The following is a 23,693-nucleotide window of genomic DNA, read 5'->3' on the forward strand; positions in this document are numbered from 1 at the left end:
TCGTTTTCAACCTAAAAATTAGGAAAAAAGATTGAAGCCCAACGTGGCGTAGAGAAAAACAATTTTTTACATTAAAATTAAACAAATTTTTCCAACAAAATTTTATTTTTTTTACTTTTATGCCAACTAAATAAGGAAAAATAATAAATGGAATGCATAAAATAAAGAATACAATCAAAATTTTCTTTTTATTTCAACTCTCATAAAAGCAGAGGAAAATTTCAAGATGCCTTGGTGGACAAAAATAGCCCAAGTTATTATGGTAGCCATAGCTGGCTATGAAGTAGGAAAAGAAAGCTCTGAAACAAGAGATAACAAAATAATCAAGTACGAGTCATCAACTAGGGTAGATACAGAAAGTACTCCGAACATCCCGGATGTTTGGTTAGCAATTATAGGTTGCGTATTCATGCTATTGATCATCACAATAGCCATGAACCTCAAAAACTATATGAAGCACAAATTTAGGCAGGTAAAACCCGCCACAACTCGTATCTAACCCATTACGAATACCAAACCAAAACTGAGGAAGAGCGATAAATTCAAACCCAAAAATGTCACAATCGACAGTAAAGGCAACCCTGCCTAAAGCGAACAGCAAAAAAAAAAAAAAAAATTTGCATAATTCCTTTGATGGCTCCTGACAAAAATAGTCATGAAGCAATAGGAAATTTTAGGACAGTGGAAATAGGCAAAAACTAAGAAACTTTTAAAACCAGCCCATAACAAAAAAAAAAAAAAATGATGAAGAATAGTCACAAAGAGAACCTATAAAAATATAAGTGAAGCGCTATACAAATTTGCAATAAGACATGTCGCGCTCATTATCATCTTAGGATAGAAAAATGGTACCGTAGGAAATACAAGAAACCTGATTGTAGATGATAAAATTGACTTAGGACAATTACTTATCAGGCTGTACACACGTTGTACAAATGCCGCCAATACATATTTATATGAAAAACACAGTTATCCTCATGGACAAATTGGTGAAAAATGATTATTTACTCGAATAGGCAAATTTAAAATAACAAAAGTAGGTACCCAAATTCTCTAAGATCAAATAATTTCACAAACCCAAAAAGGTTGTGAAAGTGACAAATCCCGGTATAAAAATAATTCTTCATAAAAGTTATGACGATTCTGTCTTGGTGGCCGCCGCAGAAATCGCATGACAAATAAGATCAAAGAAATAGCTGGAAAATATGAATCCATATAAAAAGAACATTAAAGATACGAAAATTTTTTTCCACCCACTGTACCTTCCACTTATCCATTAATAGAACTACTATCAATACATAGCTACCCCGCTCTTCCATTAGCAACCCCTCTATCATCTATGTAATTATTACAAATTTACCTTATTATGAATGAAAAATATCAAAAAAAAAGAGAAATCTTTTCCTTGAATAATATGCGGAATTAGTTTGATAAATTAAAATAAATACATTCATTTATTGCCTAGGTCTTATAAGGTCATATTTTTTAAGAAAATAGCTCACTTTAACCCCAATAGATTAGAAAATATTAATAGCAAGGTTTCTTCTTCTTTAACTTTAGGTAGATAAATAATAAAAATTATTTCGATAGGAAAATGATCTGCATAAGTTAATAAGTAATGGTAGAATAAATAATGGTAGAAACTATAAAAATAATTTAGAAACTAATAAATAAATATTCCAATTCACTTGATTTGTAAGAACATGACGATTTATAAGAGAGTCGACGCTCTTAAGGACCGGCTGTACAAAACAATTGTATAAAATTTTAATATAAACGATATAAATAAAATAAGTAAGATTTAAAAAATTTCTACATCTAAAAATCTAGAATTTTGAAAAAAAATGGACTTATACAAAAAAAAAATATATATATACGTAAAAAGTAAACAATAATTATAACAATAAAAATAGCAAGGTCAACAGATCAAACGCAAAGCAAACAACCTCTTTCACTACAACAATAAAATATCAAAATCATTGAAAACATGACAAAGAGTCTCATACAATTGGTCACAAAACAATTGTATAAAACTCTTTTTCTAAGGCGGATGGTGTAGCATTATACGTCATACCCACTGCAAGGTACCATTATACCTCACAACGACTGTAACACACTTGCGGTATTACGCTGTATAAATTCCAAATATATTTTAGTAATAATCATATTACAATATTTTTCCCAACATAAATTATTGAACTAACCCAGACGATATGGAATGCCGAACATGAGACCTATATCCATTCACAGCTAATCAATTATACATATAAACATACAACCCATTGTAATTATACATACTAACATACAAGCCTCTTTTGGGAAAATACCGAAACACTCAAACTGATCTGCTGACGCTGCTAAATGTACAAAACTACATATATGGAGTTATGCATACAAAAATACATGTATACAAAGACCGTATACAAACAGACATGTATGCATTCTCCATTCCCTATGTACTTATTTTTAGTTATTAGTATTTAATATTAATGTATAGGTTAAGCAAATTAGTATAAAAGACAAGAATTTATTCAATAAAGTGAAGATTTAAGTCGCAACCTTTAACTTGCAACGTCTTCTTATTCCATCAAACTTTTCATGGCGATCCTGCCATAAATAAATTATTGAACTTTTCACCACTTCTAAGGCCGCGGAAAAAACCTTAGAGTCTCAAACTGTAACTTCTCAATCTGTGACTTCTTATTCAGAAGCACCGGCTAAGAAGCTGGTTGTAGTCCCGCTCAAAAAATCAATTTTTGTATCTCGCTTTGACAAAGACACTTCCGTTGAGGATATCAAGTCTTATGTCACTTCGAAAATTAAGGCTGACGGCATGACTTTAAGAAAATTTAAATTTAATTACGAAAGAAATATTTCTTCATTTAGAATTGATGTCTACTCAAAAGATTTTGATAAACTTTTGGACGGCGCATTTTGGCCGCCAGGGGCTTTTGTTCGCGAATTTGTGCATAATTGAGATTACTCAAAATGTAGCAAAAATTCCTCCCCAAAGTTCCGATCCAAAAAACTTAATTTAACATCTTGCTTAAGCATTTACTATCAAAACGTTAGAGGCTTAAATACTAAATTAACTAACTTATATTTGAAAACCATTCACTGTAACTATAATATTATTGCTTTTACCGAAACATGGCTGAAACCCAATGTTTTAAATTCCGAAATTTTTTGCGGTGAGTATCAGACCTATAGAAATTATCGATTAAATAGGACCGGAGGTGGTGTCTTGCTAGCTGTACATTTTTCAATTCCATCTGAAGATGTTAATTTAGCCGAAGTTGATTCCATCGGGTTTAAATGCATCCGAATCTTACTAGGCCGGGGTCATATTTACTTAGACGTTTGCTCTATTCCACCGTCTTCTGATCTATCAGGGTATATGCACCATATTTCACTGTTACAATCAGTCAATTCGATGATAATGCCCACGGACTCAGACTGATTGTTTTAGGCGACTTCAACCTGCCACATATATCTTGGAATACCGTTGATCACAATATTGTCCCCGTATCATCCAAGATGCATAACAATGACTTTTTGGATGGAATTACTGATCTTTGCCTTAATCAGATCAACTTCTTTCCGAATAAGTATGGAAAATTCTTAGACTTAGCATTTGTTGACGACATATCTAAATTCTCTATAAATCGGTGTGAACCTCCTTCTCTTGAGATAACTTACGAAATCATAAGCAACGTAGTCAGCTGCACTAACAAAACACGTGTCTCTACCAGATGCTTTGATTTTCCAAAACTAATTTCAACAATTAAAATAAAGAGCTTTATGAGATAACATGGACTCGATATAAAGAGGATGTAGAGGAAAACGTTTTACATTTTAATAAAACCATTTATACTTTATTTGAAAAACATGTGCCCAAACGCTTATGCTCGAACATTGAACCAGTGCAAGCCTGGTTTACTAAAGATTTAAAAGCTTTAAAAAAATAAGAAATCACGTTTATTCAAATTATATAAGAGAACCGGTTTACATTCTCATTATGCACAGTACGCTATTTTCCGTCATAAGTATTTTGAACTTAATAAAAAGTGTTATAAAGCTTACATACGTAAAATTAAAAGAAACATTATTTGCCACCCGAAGTCTTTTTATGATTTCGTAAATTCTAAACGCAGAACTAACGGGTTTCCTTCTGCCATGAAGTTTAGAAATAGCATTTCCAGCGACGATCAAGAGATTGCAAACTTCTTCGCTCAATTCTTTGACTCTAATTACTCTGCTGTGGTTGATTCATCACCTACAAATTATCCGTATGAGCTCCATTCTAGTAACTCAATATATGCCCCACATTTGCTGCCTGAAGATGTTCTACTACATCTAAAGACCCTAAAAGAATCCTTCAAATACGGTCCCGATTTGATCCCAACATGTTTTCTTAAAAATTGTGCGGAATACATTTACCAGCCCCTTACTGATCTGTTTAACCTCTCTTTAAAAAATGGCATTTTCCCGACGGCTTGGAAGGAATCTTTTCTTATCCCACTCCATAAAAAAGGAAGCAAGTCTTCTATTGAAAACTATCGTGGAATAGCAAAGCTCTCCGCTATCCCTAAGTTTTTCGAAGCAATCGTTACTAATCACCTTACATTTTCGATTTCTACATTTATAGATAGTTCTCAGCATGGCTTTTTCAGAGCCAAATCAACCACAACCAATTTGCTTGAATTTACAACTCATGTCTTTAATGGGTTTAGAAACAATCATCATACCGACGTTATATACACTGATTTCAGCAAAGCATTCGACAAAGTACGCCACTCATTACTTGTTTATAAACTCGAATTGCTTGGTTTTCAACCTGGCCTAACTCGCTGGATCTCCTCCTATCTTTGCGGTAGAACTCAAAGAGTCATTTTTAAAAACATTTGTTCGAATGTCATCGATGCTCCTTCCGGTGTGCCTCAGTGCAGCCATCTCGGTCCTATTCTGTTTTTGATCTTTATAAACGATGTTTCCACAACTATAAAATATTCTAAAATTTTAATGTATGCCGATGACGTAAAACTTTTTAAGTCATACGCGTCGGTTGAAGAACGTTCTGTACTCCAGGCGGATTTAAATCGTTTAGTTACTTGGTGTATTGCGAATTTTATGCCTCTCAACATAGAAAAATGTAAATCCATGTGTTTTTCACGTGGGAACATACAGCCAGCTTCCTACACAATTAATGGCCAAACTGTGGAAAGCGTTGATGTTTTAGTCGACTTGGGAGTTACAATGAGTTGCAAACTTAGTTTCAACCCTCATATTAATGCCACAGTCAATAAAGCGAGAGGAGTTTTAGCATTTGTGAAAAGATGGGCAAAAGAGTTTAGTGATCCTTACATTACAAAAACCCTTTTTACATCATTGGTGAGGCCGATATTAGAATATGGATCGATAATTTGGAATCCGCGTTATCAAGTTCATGTGGATAGACTAGAATCAATTCAAAAACAGTTTTTACTTTTCGCCTTGAGAAATCTTCAATGGGACTCTCCGTATAATCTTCCTCCTTACACTAATCGATTAAAACTAATAAATCTTCCTACACTTGCAAGTTGTAGAGAAATGCTAGGTGTACTATTTATGGCTAGACTTTTAAATGGATCGATTTCAAGCCCATTTCTTTTGAACGAAGTAAACTTGAATGTTTCATGCCGAGTTTCAAGGCATTATAAACCTATAATTCTTAAACAATGCAGATGTATGTATGAATAATTGTATGTATGAATAAAAAAAAAAAAAACAGGATTAGCCTGGTTTCATCGGGCCACTTGAGGGCAGTGCGCTGCCACAACGTCCGAGAAAAAAAAAAATAACTACAAAATGTAGAATCTCGAAACACAGACGACACAACCGCACCGATACTTATTGTGTATGCCTCTTGTGTAAGGGGTGTTCTTTGAAGACTTTGTACTATTTACTAGTACTAATCGTGAGGTCTAGACAGTTGCTTACTCCATCTTTTTGGCTTTTAACTATTGTGAATTTTATGTTCTCGGGCGGCTTGGATAGGTACCACATTACTCGGTTGTGAAATATTGATGGCATATTCAGTGGAGAAGCCATGTTCGAATCTACCATATTTGTATCAGTTTTAATAAAAGCTTTTATTTCTTTCTGATATTTATCTGTGGAGTCCTACTTTATTCTATGGCATTTCATATCTGCGATGAGTTTTTAGATGTGTCCTAGATAAGGCAAATACGATTGAGCTAATTGAAAAAGAGGGGTGTATAACAAAAACTGGAATACACCGTCTTTGCATATACGGCGTAACGCTGTAAAAAATGGAGGTCAAAGTAACCTTCGAAATAGATCTATATGCAGGTGTCTGATTTTTTTATTCTACTCTAATTTAAACAACTTTTTCCAATTAGGAAGCTAATACAAAAATTATTGCTTAGGCCTGAAATGAAATCTGAACTGTGTTTAATATTCATGTTTTGTGCTAGTTAGCTTTTCATCCTACTAAAAGTATTTTCCATTTTATATTCATTTATTACAGAAAGCGCCTTTGCCCGATAAATTTGCATGATCTGTATGGCGTATGTCCGCTTCAATAATAATAACATTGCCAAACTACATAGAATCCTTTACGGAGGATCCCGATACGGAAGACTGCGGTACTTTAATAACGGAACTTAATGGGGTCGATTTGGTTATGAGTTTGTCCCCTAAGATATCGTTATTTAAAGCAACATCTGAGCATAATCAACCGGATCAGAATTTATTGAAATTTAATACTTCTGTGGGACCTTCAACACAGGCTGCTTCCGTAGCAGCGGTTGCGGTGGCTCACGAATACAGTTTCTCCAATATAGCCCATATGCAAAACTTACACAATCAACATCATAGCACTATTTATAATAGCAACCACACCACGCCCTTTAGTGTAACAGATATTTTAAATCCGATTGAGGAATCGTATCGTAAACTAGAGTTGAATTGCAGCCCTCCATCACCATTTAGGTAACTATTATAAACAAAAGGTTTATGTTTGCGGATTTTATAGGCACCCATAATGATCAAATAATATGTATGAAACTTTAAAAGCAAATTCAATTGCCTACCGGGAACGGGATGGGCTACTAAAAGAGTACCACATCCTCAGAGAGGTTACGGTGGCGCACCTACAAATTTTTTTTCAATATAGCCTATATACAAAACTTAGGTACCTATGCCATCAGTGTAACCACTCCACGCCTTTCATTGTAGCATATAGTTGATATCTAATTAAGGAGTCGGACTGTAAACTACAGTTGAATTGCAGCTCTCTATCACCATTTTAGCTAAAAAAAAATTTAAGGCGCGATAACCTCCGAAGATATTTAAGGCCGCGCTTCGCTTCCAATTTGCATCGTGCTCCTAATAATTTTTTCTACACATTGGAGGGACGGGACCTACATGTTTTATGCCGACTCTGAACGGCATCTGCAAGGCAGATGAGTTTTCACTGAGAAACTGTTCATAGCAGAAATACACTCGGAGTGTTTGCCAAATCACTGACGTGACCCTGCTTAGAAAAACTTTTTTCTAATTGAAACAATTTCTTTTTTCTAAGTTTTCGATGTTGCTTTGACCGGGATGTGAACCCAAGATCATCGGTGTGATAGGCGAAGCACGCTACCAGCACAACACAACGGCCACCAATTTAGCTAGTATTTTATGGGCTTCAGTGGCGGATCCACGGAGGAGAACGGCAACAAAATCCTCCGAAGCTATCTACAGAGGAAGTTTTTTGAGTGTTTGTTCGATATTTGGCACATTGGCAGCCACCACCGCTAGTGCTTAAACGTATTTTGCTGACGTGTGGTGAATAAAAAACTTGCTTAGAAGTAGAATGACGCAAGCATTCCGTGGAAAATTGTTAATTTTCGCCGATTCTCGAATTGCTCTCCTTACTAATTTTTAATGCCAATATAAATAAAAAATAAATGTAAGGCGCGGTAACCTCCGAATAGATGTTAGGCCGAGCTTCTTTCCAATTTGCGTCGTGCTCCTTTTATTTTTCCTAAAAATTTGCTACTTGTTTCATGCCGACTCCGAACGGCATCTGCAACGCAAATAAGTTTTCACTGAGAAACTTTTCATGGCAGAAATACACTCGGAGTTCTTGTCAAACACTACCAAGGGGCGACCCCTCTTAGAAAAATTGTCTTCTATTTGAAAAAACTTGTTTCTAAAATTTTGATGTTGCTTTGTCCGGGGTGGGAACCGAGCATCTTCGGTGTGGTAGGCAGAGCACGCTACCATCACACCATGGCGGCCGCCATTCTAAATATATCACACCTCAATGTAGGAGGAAGAATTTAAAATTAAAACCAGCTTGAGAAAAAACTATTTTTTTTATAAATTGGTATAGAAAAAAAAAAAAAATAATCCCTTAGCTACCATTTTTTTATTCCTTCATATTAATTTGCTCAAAAAATTCATAATATTAATTTCTGAAAAAAGACTTATGCTGTACCTAGAATATTTATGTGAACATGAGTTAACTGGAGAAAATTTCCTTATATAAACACTGCTTTAAATAACCATTGCATCAATTTTCTATATCAAATATAATGCGCGATTTTCTTTAAAAAAACTTAAAAAAAATTATTTTCTAATAAACGTATTTAAATTTTTATGTTATTTTAACAAACCTTGATACTAATTTTGGCCAATTTTTATTTAAATTTGTGGTTATTGGAGCTTTCCGGCCAAAAGAAAAAACACAAGTTTTTCTTTTTTCCTACGCGTTTTAATGGATATTTTCCATCTTCCTCAGGGAGGCTGTATATTTTCAAATAAAAATATAGACAAAAAAGAAAACAAACATTAACATATTTAACAATGAATAATTTAGAAAACACTTTAAGAGACTTTCACTTACATTCAATGTTAAATACCTTTATTAAAACATATAAACATTACTAAACATAAATAAACAACACTTAACATTCATTCATTCATGTTCACTGCATCGTTCACTGGCTGATAATGCCGTCATGTAAGTGCAGTTGATGTTAATGACGTCTTCTTTAAAGTTCACTAACCTTTACCCGCGGCCCCGTCCGCAAGGAGAAAATAAAATATATGGGCTAATCCCTTTAGCCTGCTTATCAAGTTATCTGTTTAACATTTTTTTTCTGTCTAATATATTTTATTTTTGGAATTGAGTAAAAAAAGAAAATGAGCTGATAACCTGATAGGATCCTTAAATGCCCCGGAAGGGTCCCCAAAATTTCCCGGAGTAGTCCCAAAAAAACCCAAAATGACAACGACACGATTCTACACTTATCCAGAGAACCACACAGAAATGATCCCTGAAGGGTACCAAAATGATCCCGAAATAGTCCCGAAAAAGTTCCGAAATGACCCTGACGGGCTCCCGAACGGATCTCAAAACCACCCACAAAATATCCAGGAAGGGTCCCTAAATTATCCCGACATAGTCCGGAAAAAGTTCCGAAATAAGCCCGATGGGATCCACGACAAATCGCCAAAACCATAAAGAAATGATTCCGAAAGAACCCCAAAATGATCCGAAAATGGTCCCGAAATGACCCTAATGGATCCGGCAAACCATCAAGAATTGATGACGGAAGGGTCACCAAATGATAACGAAATAATGCAGAAAAAGTCACGAAATGGCCCCTAAAGTGTCCCCAAATGATTCCGAAAAAGTCTCGAAATTACCCTGGTGGGTTCCCGTACAGATCCCGAAATCCATCCAGAACTGATGCTAGAAGGGTTCCCACATGATCCCGTATTAGCCCCTAAATAGTCCTGAGACAACCCCAACGGGATCACGGACGGAAACCATCCAGAAATGATCCCGAAATAGTCTCGAAGAACTCCCGAAATGACCCTGACGGGATCCTGAACGGATCCTGAACGGATCCTTAAATGACCCTGACGAGATCCTGGACGGATCCCGAAAACTATCCAGAAATGATGCCGGAAAGGTATCCCAAATGATCCCGAAATAGTCCCGAAATGACCTCCGACGGGATCCCGGACGGATCCCGAAAACTATCCATGAATGATGCGGGAAAGGTCCACAATTATACCCTAATAGTCCCGAAATGACCGTGACGGAATCCCGGAAGGATCCCGAAAACCATCCAGAAATGTTGCCGAAATGGTCCTCAAATGATCCCGTATTAGTCGCGGAAAAGTCCCGAAATGACCCCGACGGGATCCCGAACGGATCCCCAAAACCGCCTAGAAATGATGCCGGAAAATATCCCAAACGATCCCGAAATTGTCCCGAAAAAGTCCCGAAATGACCCCGACGGGATCCCGGACGAATCCCAAAAACCATCAAGAAGTGATGTCGGTAGGTACCCCAAATGATCCCGTCGGAATCCCGGACGGATCCACAGGTCCACAATGATCCCGAAATGACCCCGACTGGATCCCGGACGCATCCCGAAAACCAACCAGAAATGATGCCGGAAGGGACCCCAAATGATCCCGGAAAAGTCCCGAAATGACCCCGACGGGGTCTCGGACGGATACCGAAATCCATCCAGAAATGATGCCGGTAGGTACCCCAAATAATCCCGAAATATTCCCGAAATGAACCTGACGGGATCCCGGACGGATCCCGAAAATCATCCAGGAATGATGCCGAAAGGGTCGTCAAATGATCCCCTATTAGTCGCGAAAAAGTCCCGAAATAACCCCGAAGGGATCCCGGACGTATCCCGAAAACCATCTAGAAATGATGCCGGAAGGTACCCCAAATGATCCCGAAAAAGCACTGAAATGACCCCCACGGGCTCCCGGACAGATAGCGAAAACCATCCAGTAGTGATGCCGGAAGGGACCCCAAATGATCCCGAAAAAGTCCCGATTTACCCCGACGGAATCCCGGATGGAGACCGAAGACCATCCAGAAATGATGCCGCTAGGTACCCCAAATAATCCCGAAATAGTCCAGAAATGACCCCGACGGGATCCCGGACGGATCCCGAAAACCATCTACAAATGATCCCGGAAGGTACACCAAATAATGTCGAAATAGTTCCGAAATGACCCCGACTGGATCCCGGACGGATCCCGAAAACCATCCAGAAATGGTGCCGGAGGGGACCCCAAATGATCCCGAAAGAGTCTTGAAATGACCCCGACGGGATCCCGGACGGATCCCGTAAACCATCAGAAATGAAGCCGAAAGGGACCCCAAATGATCCCGAAAAAGTCCCGAAATTACCCCGTCGGGATCCCGGACGGATCCCGAAAACTATCCTGAAATGATGCCGGAAAGGTCCTCAAATGATCCCCTAATTGTCCCGAAATGACCCTGACGGGATCCCGGACGGATCCCGAAAACCATCCAGAAATGATGCAGAAAGGATCCCCAAATGATCCCGTATTAGTCGAGAAAAAGTCCCGAAACGACCCAACGGGATCCCGGACGGATACCGAAAACCATCCAAAAATGATGCCGATAGGTACCCCAAATAATCTCGAAATAGTGCCGAAATGACCCCGTCGGGATCCCGGACGGATCCCGAAAACCATACTGAAATAATACTGGAAGATATCCCAAATGATCCGGAAATGACTCCGAAATTGCTCCGACGGGATGCCCGACGGATCCCGAAAACCATCCAGAAATGATTTCGGAAGCGACCCAAAATGACCCCGAAAAAGTCTTGTAATGATAGCGGAAACCACCAAGAATTCATCTCTCACAGGTACGCAAATGATCCCGAAAATACCCCGACGCAATGCCGGACGGATCACGAAACCCATCTAGAAATGATGCAGGAAGGGTCCCCAAATCATCGCAAAATACACCCGAAATAATCCCGGAATAGTCCCGAAAATGTGGCGGCCACCGTGGTGTGATGGTAGCGTGCTCCCCTCTAGGGTTCGCTCCCCGGGCAAAGCAACATCAAAATTTTAGAAATAAGGTTTTTCAATTAGAAGAAAATTTTTCTAAGCGGGGTCGCCGCTCGGCAGTGTTTGGCAAGCGCTCCGGGTGTATTTCTGCCATGAAAAGCTCTCAGTGAAAATTCATCTGCCTTGCAGATGCCGTTCGGAGTCAGCATAAAACATGTAGGTCCCGTCCGGCCAATTTGTAGGGAAAATCAAGAGGAGCACGACGCAAATTGGAAGAGAAGCTCGGCCTTAGATCTCTTCGGAGGTTATCGCGCCTTACATTTATTTATTTATTTTTTTAGTCCCGAAAATGTGCAAAACAACCCGACGGGATCCCGGACGGATCCCGAAAACTATACAGAAATGATCCCGGAACGGTCCCAAAATGATCTCGAAATAGTCCCGAAATGACACCGGCGGGGTCCCGGACGGATCCCAAAAACCATCCAGTTATGATCCCGGAAGGGTTTCGATATGACCCTAACGGGATTACAAATAAGGTGAAGCTAATTATAACACCATGTTAATAAGGCAGCAGGCGCGTTGGAGCGAATAAAGACTTACAGAGAAGCATAGAGGTAAAGCTAATAAAAGCGTGCTAATAAAAACAATTGAAAGAGGGTGAATGGCGGGAGGAGAAGGAGAGGACAACTCATCGTTTTTCCAAAATTGTTTAGATCTCGATCTGTATGTGCCAGATACCAAAAATTATTGATTTAGGAGAAAATTTATATTGAGTTATAACAATTTATAGATTTTACACCAGATGCTCACTTTGTAAGCCCTCGACTTATATGACCCTTTTAATCTGTAATATTGGTGAAGGCCAGTATACGTTAAGTTATAATGTGTAAAAATTATTAAAAAGTAATTGTTTGAAGGGGTCGTGGGACCTCTACCCCCTTTCCATGTTCGAAAAAAATTTCGCTAGTAGACTATTGTCTGTTTCCCAAATTTCATCAAAATCCGTGCAGCCGTTCTGGCGTGATTCAGTCACAAAGACGAAAAAATATAACAATTAAATTGTAATTGTTTTTAGGGGGTGGGGACATCCCCGCTAGTAGATTCTTCTAGACTATTATATGTGTGCCAAATTTCATCCAAATCCGTCCAGCCGTTCTTGCGTCATTGAGGCACAAATACAAACGTCTGGACTTCCAAACATCCAAACTTTCCCATTTACCATATACTAGCCTTAACCCGCGGCCCCGTCTGCAAGGAAAAATGAAATGTATGGGCTATTCCCGTTAGCCTGCTTATCAAGTTATCTGTTTAAAGATTTTTTTCTTTCTAATGTATTTTATTTTTGTAATTGAGTAAAAAAAAGAAAATGAGCTGATAACCTGATAGGATCCCCAAATGATCCCGAAATTATCCAGAAAAAGCCACGAAATGACCCCGAAAATTATCCAGAAATGCCCCGGAAGGGTCCCCAAAAGTTCCCGGAATAGTCGCAAAAAACCCGACAACGACACGATTCTAGACTTATCCAGAGAACCACACAGAAATGATCCTTGAAGGGTACCAAAATGATCCCGAAAAAGTTCCGAAATGACCCCGATGGGATCCCGCACGGATCCAGAAATTATCCCGGAAGGGTCCCAAAACTATCCCGAAAAAGTAACAAAGAAATCCCTAAATTACTCCTAAGGCATCCCGGACGGATCCAGAAATGATCTCGGAAAGGTCTCCAAATAATCCGAAAATTGTCCGGAAATGAACTCAATGGATCCGGCAAACCATCGCGAAATGATGCCGGAAGGGTCACCAAATGATCCCGAAATAATACAGAAAAATTCACGAAATGACCGCTAAAGGGTCCCCAAATGATCCCGAAATAGTCCCGAGAAAGTCCCGAAATTACCGTGGTGGGTTCCTGTACAGATCCCGAAATCCATCCAGAACTGATGCCGGAAAGGTCCCTAAATGATCCCGTATTAGCCCCGAAAATTTCCCGAAATGAACTTGACGGGATCCCGGACGGAAACCATCCAGATATTGATCCCGAAATAGTCTCGAAGAAGTCCCGAAATGACTCTACCGGGATAATGAACGGATCCCCAAATGACCCTGACGAGATTCCGGACGGATCCCGAAAGCTATCCAGAAATGATGCCCTAAAGGTACCCCAAATTATCCGGAAATAGTCCCGAAATGACCCCCGACGGGATCCCGGACGGATCCCGTAAACCATCCATAAATGGTGCCGAAATGGTCCTCAAATGATCCCGTAGTAGTCGCGAAAAAGTCCCGAAATGATCCCGACGGGATCCCGAACGGATCCCCAAAACCATTTAGAAATGATGCCGGAAAATACCCCAAATGATCCCGAAATTGTCCCGAAAGTCCCGAAATGACCCTGACGGGATCCCGGGCGAATCCCAAAAACCATCAAGAAATGATACCGGTCGGTAGCCCAAATGACCCCTTCGGGTTCCCGGACGGATCCCGAAAATCATCCAGAAATGATGCTGAAACAATAAATAAATAAATAAAAAAAAAAGTCCTGAAACGACCCCGACGGGATCCCGGGCGAATCCCAAAAACCATCCAGAAATTATGCCGGAAGGGAAACCAAATGATTTCGAAAAAGTCCAGAAATGTCCCCTACTGGATCCCGGACGGATCCCGAAAACCATCCAGAAATGATGCCGGAAGGGATCCCAAATGATCCCGAAAAAGTCCAGAAATGTTCCCTAATGGATCCCGAACGGATCCCGAAAACCATCAAGAAATGATACCGGTGGGTAGCCCAAATGACCCCTTCGGGTTCCCGGACGGATCCCGAAAATCATCCAGAAATAATGCTGAAACAATAAATAAATAAATAAATAAAAAAAAGTCCTGAAATGACCCCGACGGGATCCCGGACGAATCCCAAAAACCATCCAGAAATTATGCCGGAAGGGAAACCAAATGATTTCGAAAAAGTCCAGAAATGCCCCTACTGGAGCCCGAACGGATCCCGAAAACCATCCAGAAGTGATGCCGGAAGGGATCCCAAATGATCCCGGAATATTCCTGAAATGATCCCGACGGAATCCCGAAAGCCATCTAAAAATTATGCCGGAACGTACACCAAATGATCCCGAAATAGTCCCGAAATGATCTCGACTGGATCTCGGACGGATCCCGATAACCATCCAGAAATGATTCCTGAAGGGTTCCCAAATGATCCCGATAACCCTGGCGGGCCCCGAAACCCATACAGTAATGATCCCGAAAACCAGACAGTAATGGTCGATCGAAAGATCCCGAAATGACCCTGAGGGGATCCCGGGCTGATCTCGAAAACCATCGAGAAATGATACCGGAAGGGTTTCAAATGATCCCAGAATAGTTTCAAAAAATTCCAAAAATGACTCTGACGGTATCCCGGAAGGATCCCGAAAGCCATTCAGAAATGATACAGGCATGATCTCCAAGTGATCCCGAAATAGTCCAAAAAATGTTCCGAAATGACCCTGATGGGATCCTGGACGGATCCGGAAATGATCTCATAAGGGTTCCCAAATGATCTTGAAATAGTCGCGAAAAATTCCCGAAATGAGCCTGACAGGATCCCGGGCTGATCTCGAAAACGATCCAGAAATAATGCTGGAAGGGTCCTCAAATGATGCCGAAATAGGCTCAAAAAATTCTCGAAATGACTCTGACGGAATACAGGACGGCTCCCGAAAACCATCCAGAAATGATGCCGGAAGGGTTCCAAAATGATCCCGAAAAAGTCCCGAAATTACCCTGATGGGGTCCCGAAAACCATCAATAAATGATCCCAGAAGGCTCCCCGAATGATTCCGTAATACTCCCGAAAGAGTCCCGAAATAACCCCGATGTTATCCCGGACGGATCCCGAAAACTATACAGAAATTATCCCGGAAAGGTCCCAAAATGATCCAGAACGGCTCCTGAAAACCATCCAGAAATGGTGCCTGAAGGGTTCCCAAATGATCCCGAAAAAGTCGCGAAATTACCCTGACGGGCCCCGAAACCCATACAGTAATGATCCCGAAAACCATATAGTAATGATCCCGCGTCGAAAAGATCCCGAAATTACCCTGGCGGCGTTCCGAAAACCATACAGTAATGACCCCAGAAGGGTGTCTAAAAGATCCCGCAATAGTCTCGAAATGACCCTGACGGTATTCCGGGCTGATGCCGAAAACCATACAGAAATGATGCCGGAATAACCCCAAATGATCCCAAAATAGTCTCGAAATGATCCTGACGGGATCCCGAACGAATCCCGAAAACCAACCAGAAATGATGGCAGAAGTGTCCCCAAATCATCCGGAAATTACCCTGACGGGATCCCGGACGAATCCCGCAAACCATGCAGAAATGATGCCGGAAAGGTCCCAAAACCATCCCGAAAAAGTCCCGAAATGACACTGATGGGATCCCGAAAGCCATCCAAAAATGATACCGGTAGGATCCCCAAATGAGCCCGTAATAGTCCCGAAATAACTCCGACGGGATCCCCGACGTATCACGAAAATCGTTCAGGAATTAACCCGGAAGGGCCCCATAATTATCCCGAAATAATCCCGGCAATAAGCCAAATGGATCCCCAGCAATGATCCCAGAAGGGTCCCAAAACGATACCGAAATATCCCGATATGACCCGACGGGATCACGAAATAGTCCAGAGATGACCCTCAAAGGATTCCGAATACCATCGAGAAATCATGCCGGAATAGTTCCGAAGAAGTCCCAGAATAACCCCGAAAGGATCCCGGACGCATCCTGGAAACTATACAGAAATAATCCCGGAAGAGTCCCAAGATTATCCCGAAATAGTCCCGGATGGATCTCGAAAACCTTCTAGAAATGATCCCGGAAGGGTCTCGATATAACCCTGATGGGATTACAAATAAGATGAAGCTAATTATAAAAGTATGTTAATAAGGCAGCAGGCGCGTTGAAGCCAATGAAGAGTTACAAACAAACATACAGGTAAAGCTAATAAAAGTGTGCTAATAAAAAGAATTGAAGGAGGGCGAATGACGGGAGGAGAAGGAGAGCAACACTGATCGTTTTTCCAAAATTGTTTAGATCTCGATCTGTATGAAACAGATACAAAAAATTATTGATTTAGGAGAACATTTATATTGAGTTATAACAATTTATAGATTTTGCACCAGAGGTGGTAAAGGTGGCGGGACGGACGGAGGGTGTCCTTGCTCACTTTGTAAGCTCTCGACTTATTTGACCCATTTTGTTTGTAATATTGGTGAAGGTCAGTATACGTAAAGTTATAATGTGTAAAAATTATCAAAAAGTAATTATTCGAAGGGGTCTTGGGCGCCCCGCCCCCTTTCCATGTTCGAAAAAATTTCGCCAGTAGACTATTGTCTGTGCCCCAAATTTCATCAAAATCCGTGTAACCGTTCTGGCGTGATTCAGTCACAACAACGAAAAAATACAATAATTAAATTAAACTTGTTCCTAGTGGGCGGGGACTTCCGCCCTTTTCAAAAAAATATAGCTAGTAGATCCTTCTAAACTATTGGCTATATGTGTGCCAAATTTCATCCCAATCCGTCCAGCCGTTCTTGCGTGATTGAGGCACAAAAACAAACGTCTGGACAAATATCCAAACTTTCCCATTTATAATATATATTAGATTAGATTATATATTAGATATATATATAATATATATATTAGATAGCATTGTTGATTTTTTGTTGTATTCTCAAAGCTTCCAACGTCATTTGTATTCTTTCTTTCCCCTCAATATCTAATACTTTTTTGTTTTCGAAGTCCGCTGTGTGTCCTGCGTTGGTTAAATGTTCGCATAGTGCTGTTGTTGTTTTATTTTTCGCCGTCAAGTCTGTGTTCATTTATTCGGACTCCTAGCGATCGCTTTGTTGTTCCAATGTATAATAGTTTGCAATTTTCTCCTGCGCTCCCATTACATTGGATTTGGTATACTATATTGAGTTGTTGTTTGTTGTGTGGAATGTCAAACAAAGTAATTGACAATAAACAAATCCAACATTATCAGTGATTTGCAACAGATGGCGCAACACTGAATAAACATAGCTGGTAAGAAGGAATAGAAGTAGCAATTTGTCAGTCAAACAAACCACCGCTGTATAGCTAAATGGTTAGCGCAGCGTGCCTAAAGCGTACTGATGATGAAGGCTTAGCACCCTTCGAAATGGATCTATCTGCGCAGCTATGGCAGGTTGTCTGAAGAATTGTCTGCTTACTATTCCAAAGCAAAATACAATTTTTCAAATTTAGAAAAATTAAAAAATAATTATCATTAAAAAAAAAATATTTTATATCTTTCAATAAATATACTTGTTTAATATTAATGGATATTTCGACCTCAATCTGAGATCATCCTCAGGAACTCTTGGCTGTGCCTGGTCGATCAGGCACAGCCAAGAGTTCCTGAGGATGATCTCAGATTGAGGTCGAAATATCGATTAACATTAAACAAGTATATTTATTGAAAGATATAAAATATTTGGTTTTTATTTATGCGTGGCCTTGAGCTCGAAAAATTTAATAATTTAAATATTGAAGGCCGAAAAACAACAAATAAAAAAAAAAAATTATTGTTCTGGCATTGAGCTCGAATCGAACTTTGGATCATTTATCAATAGGCCGATAAAAACAAAAACAACTGTTAATAAACCATGAGCACTTGGGAATGTCAACCAAAGTAATTGACAGTAAACAAATCCAGCACTATCAGTGATTTGCAACAGATGGCGCAACACTGGTAGCTGGTAAGAAGGAATAGAAGTAGCAATTTGTCAGTCAAACAAACCACCGCTGTGTAGCTAAATGGTTAGAGCAGCGTGCCTAAAGCATACTGATGATGAAGGCTTAGCATCCCTCGAAATGGATCTATCTGCGCAGCTATGGCAGGTTGTCTGAAAAATTTTCTACTTACTATTCCAAAACCAAACACAATTTTTCAAATTTTGAAAAATTAAAAAATAACAATAATTATTATTAGAAAAAAAAATTATTGTTCTGGCCTTGAGCTTGAATCGAACCTTGGATCATTTATCAATAGGCCGATAAAAAACAAAAACAACTGTTTATAAACCACGAGCACTTGGGAATGTCAAACAAAGTAATTGGCAATAACAAATCCAGCATAATCAGTGATTTGCAATAGATGGCGCAACACTGAATAAATATAGCTGGTAAGAAGGAATAGAAGTAGCAATTTGTCAATCAAACAAACTACCGCTGTGTAGCTAAATGGTTAGCGCAGCGTGCCTAAAGCGTACTGATGATGAAGGCTTAGCACCCTTCGAAATGGAGCTATCTGCGCAGCTATGGCAGGTTGTCTGCAAATTTTTCTTCTTACTATTCCAAAACCAAATGCAATTTTTCAAATTTAGAAAAATTAAAAAATACCAATAATTATTATTAGAAAAAAAATTATTGTTCTGGCCTTGAGCTCGAATCGAACCTTTGAGTCTTTGTGTAAATATTGTACTTAAAGCAGAGCCGGCCAAAAGTTGCACATTGTGCAATTTGAGTTCGTGTTTTCACACAGACACTAACGATGTGCGATCACGATCGTTTGCTTTCGCTTGTCACTCACTAAAATCAAAAGTGAATGCAAAAGGAAAAGTCCATGCTACTTTTTGGGCACATAATAAAAACAATATGCTGCAAGGTTAAAGTGACTTTTAATACGTTTTAGTTAGTATTATTAAGTTCCTTTGAACATACATATTAATATTGACGATTTAAATAATAATAATTAATTAATTATTAATAAATATTGACAATGTAATATAAGTAACTTTTTATACGTTCTACTTAGTTTTATTAATTTTTATACATTTTTTTTTTATTGAATAACTTTATGTTTTGAAAATATATATTTCTATCTTTACATTTACTTTGTTTTATAGTTCTATCTTTATGAAAAAGCGATTTTTTAAGTAAATTTTGCATTGAAGAAACACCATACCTTCTTTTATAAAAAAGTTTTATCTGGCTAGCTCGACCGCCCTATGAATGAAGTAAATATTGCTAGGATTAGCTAGAAATCAAATAAACAGAGTCCTTTTTAGTTTCGAACACAGTCCACAGTCCACATTTTCTTTTAGCACACTGTGGGGAGTTGTCACTCAATTTTTACAAACACTTATGCAATTGTTTTAGTATTTGTGTGGCCGGCTCTGACTTAAAGTTTGATTTGGTTTATGTGCTAACCTGATTTTGATATTGCGTGTGATGCTACCTGTTGCTTTGATGTCCGTTAATCCTGGTATGTATGTCACACCTGTGTATATTAGTTTTTCTTGTTCTTTTCTCTGTTCAGTATTGCTTGGCGTGCAGTTAGCTTTGTTTATTGCTGTTGTTATCCATGCGTCTATTAGTTTATTATGGTAGCTATTCTTGTACAAAATATTTCGAATTTTTTGGATGTTTGTCGTTATGAACTCCTGTTCACCAACATTGAAAACTTTATTTATAAAGTTTATGGCCGTGTTCGTTTTTTGCGCCCATGGGTGATTTGAGTGATAGTTTATCATTCTAGATGACGATACGGCTTTAGCATACCAATTAGTTCTTAGTGTTTGGTCTGATTTTATGATTTCAATATCTTGGAAGGGCAACTTACTGTTTTATTTTTTTCTATTGCAAATTTTATTTTAGTATGCTGGTTATTAAATACCTTTAATATTTCTTCCACGTTCCACATAGGTAGATTTTCAAGTTTTAGGCGGCCAAAAATATTTTATTGCCTATATCTTCTTAAAACTGTTTAATAAATGAAAAATAATAATAATTTGTGTAATTAATCGGTTATATTGAAAAAATAGATATTACACTGTGTAGCACTAAAAAATACCTGTGCAGTGAGGCTATTTTTCTTGTTGTACAGCAAGAAGTGTAATAACTTAATTCTGTCTTTATCTAGGGTAAATTTTTAATTGGTTTTATGAAAAATTATAATAATTTGTGTAACTAATCGGTTATATTAGAATAGATATTACACTGTGTAACACTAAAAAATTCATGCGCATTGAGGCTAGTTTTCATGTTGTACAGCAACAAGGGTGTATAAAACCCTCTATCTAACCCCCTATCTGCAAGTATCTGCAGCTAAATTTAATGCAGTTGGCAAGATAATTGTACAAAGTACCATGTTCAAAACAAATTTTCACTTGGACGGACTTGGAAACATAACAAAACTGGTTTTGAACACCAAAAATCAAATAAAAAAAATTTTGTTTTAACATCCTAAATAAAATAGGGTTTTTTTAAACAATATATAACTTTTAAAAATCATAAACACCATTAATAATGTTAGTATTTACCTGAAATATCCGAATCAATCATCATAATCAGCAAATATCAGAACCACCACAATTACTCAATTCAATTGTCTTAAAATTTAAAATATTCACGTTAAAACATGCGATTTCACATAGGATAAAAAAAACCATAACACACGTTTCAGAAATAGCTAAATTCCGATTACTTGGCAGCTAACGCCAGGTATACGATGGATGGGTAGGGGTAGAATTATTGTTCCCCTGTCTATTCTTAAGCTGTTGGAGTGCTCTTTTTTGTAATTGTGGCAACTTTCAGAAACTCCATTATGGCCGCCTAAATGTCTAAAATCTACCTATGTGCGTCCTTTGTCGTAATTATTGCGAATATATCATCTACATATTTGTTTATGTATTTGATATATATGTCCTTCGATTTGAGCTCGGCAATGCTGTCGTCAAGAATTTTGTCTAAAACGTCGCAGCAACAAAATAAGCAAACATCACTTAACCGGTGCAAAAAATGCGGTCAAATTCATCGTTTCAAATGTCCAGCAGAAGACATGGCGTGTCACCTATGCAAGAAGCCGAATCATTTTGTGAAAATGTGCAACAACAACAAACACATAGAACAAAAAGAAAAGAAAAAATTCGTAAAAACTGTCAAAGGAGAACGAAGTGGGTACGAAGAAAATGAACTCTGCAATGATCTGTTCATTGGTCTACTGCAGAAAACAAACACAGAAGGAGTAATAAAGGAATGGAACGTAGATGTGGATGTATGTAAATGGCCACAAAATCAACTGTCAAGTTGACACGGGCTCGCAGGCAAATCTGATGTCGGTAAAAACACTCAAGATGTTGAATATATTTAAGAATAACAAGAATTCATTAAATAATATTGTTACATTTAGTGGTGAGAAACTACCAGAACTAGGCTGTGTCAATCTTAAATTGCAGCATAGCAAGGTAACATATTGCGCGAGTTTTTACAATTAAGGTATGATCTGCAGAGGTGTTATAGGTTTAGATTTGGCAGTGAAAATGAATTTGGTACAAATAGTGGAGTCAAATGAGTCAATTAAATGCAAAAATATTTTGGAAAACTCCTCGGATGTGTTCAACGGTTTAGGTCAGTTGCAAAATAAGTGTTCTCTTGAATTAAAAGAAAATAGTCAGTCTATTGTAGACCCCCCACTTCGCATACCTTTTTGTTTGTCAGAACCACTAAAGAGAGAATTAGAGCGTATAAAAATGTTAAATGTTATTGCTGAAGTGCAGGAGCCAACACAGTGGGTGGGTCCAATGCAACTTTGAGACTTTGTTTAGATCCTCGTAATCTTAACAAAATTATAATAAGGCCACGTTTTTCTTTTCCAACCTTAGATGAATGTAAGACGCAAATGAGTGAATCGAAATTTTGTAGTACGTTGGATGGTAATTCGGGATTCTGGATGATAACTTTAAATGAGGAATCATCTAAGCTATGCACATTTAGTACACCGTTTGGTCGATATAGATTTCTACGTTTGCCATTTGGCATAAACGCCGCACCAGAGATTTTTTACGCAGAAATGAAACGTATATTTAGTGATATAAAAGGTCTTATTATATATATGGATGATGTTCTAATCCATGGCCCAAGTGTAGAACAGCATAATGCAATTTTGGAAAAAGTACTAGACAGGACTAAAAGAGTAGGTATTCGCTTCAATAAAGCCAAGTCAAATATATTAAAAAGTGAAGTGAAATTCATCGGACATATTTTTTGTGAAACAAGCGTACGTCCAGATTAAAATTAAATCTATCAGTGAATTGTCAGTTCCAACCAATGTTAAAGAGCTCCTACGCTTTCTGGGAATGGTAAGCTACTTAGGATCCTTTATAGATAATTTATCTGCCAAAAACAAACACTTAAGAGACCTATTGAAAAAAGAAACGTCGTGGCATTGGTATAAAATTCATGACGAGGAGTTTAATAATTTGAAAAAAGCAATATCCGACGCGCCTGTTTTAACGTACTATAATCCGAACAAACAACTAGTTTTGTCTACCGATGCATCAAAGTTTGCTATGGGTGCAGTTATTATGCATGGCAAACATCCAATAGCTTATGCTTCAGCCTCCTTAACGGACTGTCAGGCAAATTATGCTCAAATTGAAAAAGAGCTATTTGCCATACCGTTTGGATACACGCGTTTCCATCAATATATATACGGTCATAATGTTGTAGTCGAAACGGATCATAAACCACTGATATCACTCTTTAATAAGCCACTGCACAAAGCCCCCCTCGTCTTCAAAGGTTTATGTTGAGGTTACTAGCGTATAACTTTACAGTTTACTATAAACCTGGCAAAGAAATGCACATTGCAGATGCCCTATCGAGAGCACCTCTGAAAGATAAGCCTTTAGCCGACATTGAGAAAGACGCATACTTACACTGTCATTCTGTTATATCTCAAATCGCCCTTCCAAAAAGTGAGTTGAATGAAATTCGAACAGAAACAATGAAAGATACAGTGTTTC

The 23,693-nt window shown here is 38.4% G+C and overlaps 1 protein-coding gene across 12 annotated transcripts in view; it reads left to right on the plus strand.

Annotated features, from left to right (window-relative positions):
- Positions 1-23,693, plus strand: part of scro (scarecrow) — a 1,102,402-nt gene that overhangs the window by 167,495 nt on the left and 911,214 nt on the right. For 8 of the 12 annotated variants that reach the window (XM_067760136.1, XM_067760130.1, XM_067760134.1 and 5 more), the window contains one exon: positions 6,530-6,993. The exons of the other annotated variants lie outside the window; for them this stretch is intronic. In XM_067760136.1, coding sequence (XP_067616237.1) covers positions 6,572-6,993 — 422 coding nt within the window. In that variant the 5' untranslated portion in view covers positions 6,530-6,571. The remainder of the gene's footprint in view (positions 1-6,529; positions 6,994-23,693) is intronic. 12 annotated transcript variants of the gene reach the window in all.

The sequence above is a fragment of the Eurosta solidaginis genome, chromosome 1 (genome assembly GCF_040869045.1).
Source record: "Eurosta solidaginis isolate ZX-2024a chromosome 1, ASM4086904v1, whole genome shotgun sequence".
In the NCBI taxonomy this organism is placed as follows: domain Eukaryota; kingdom Metazoa; phylum Arthropoda; class Insecta; order Diptera; family Tephritidae; genus Eurosta; species Eurosta solidaginis.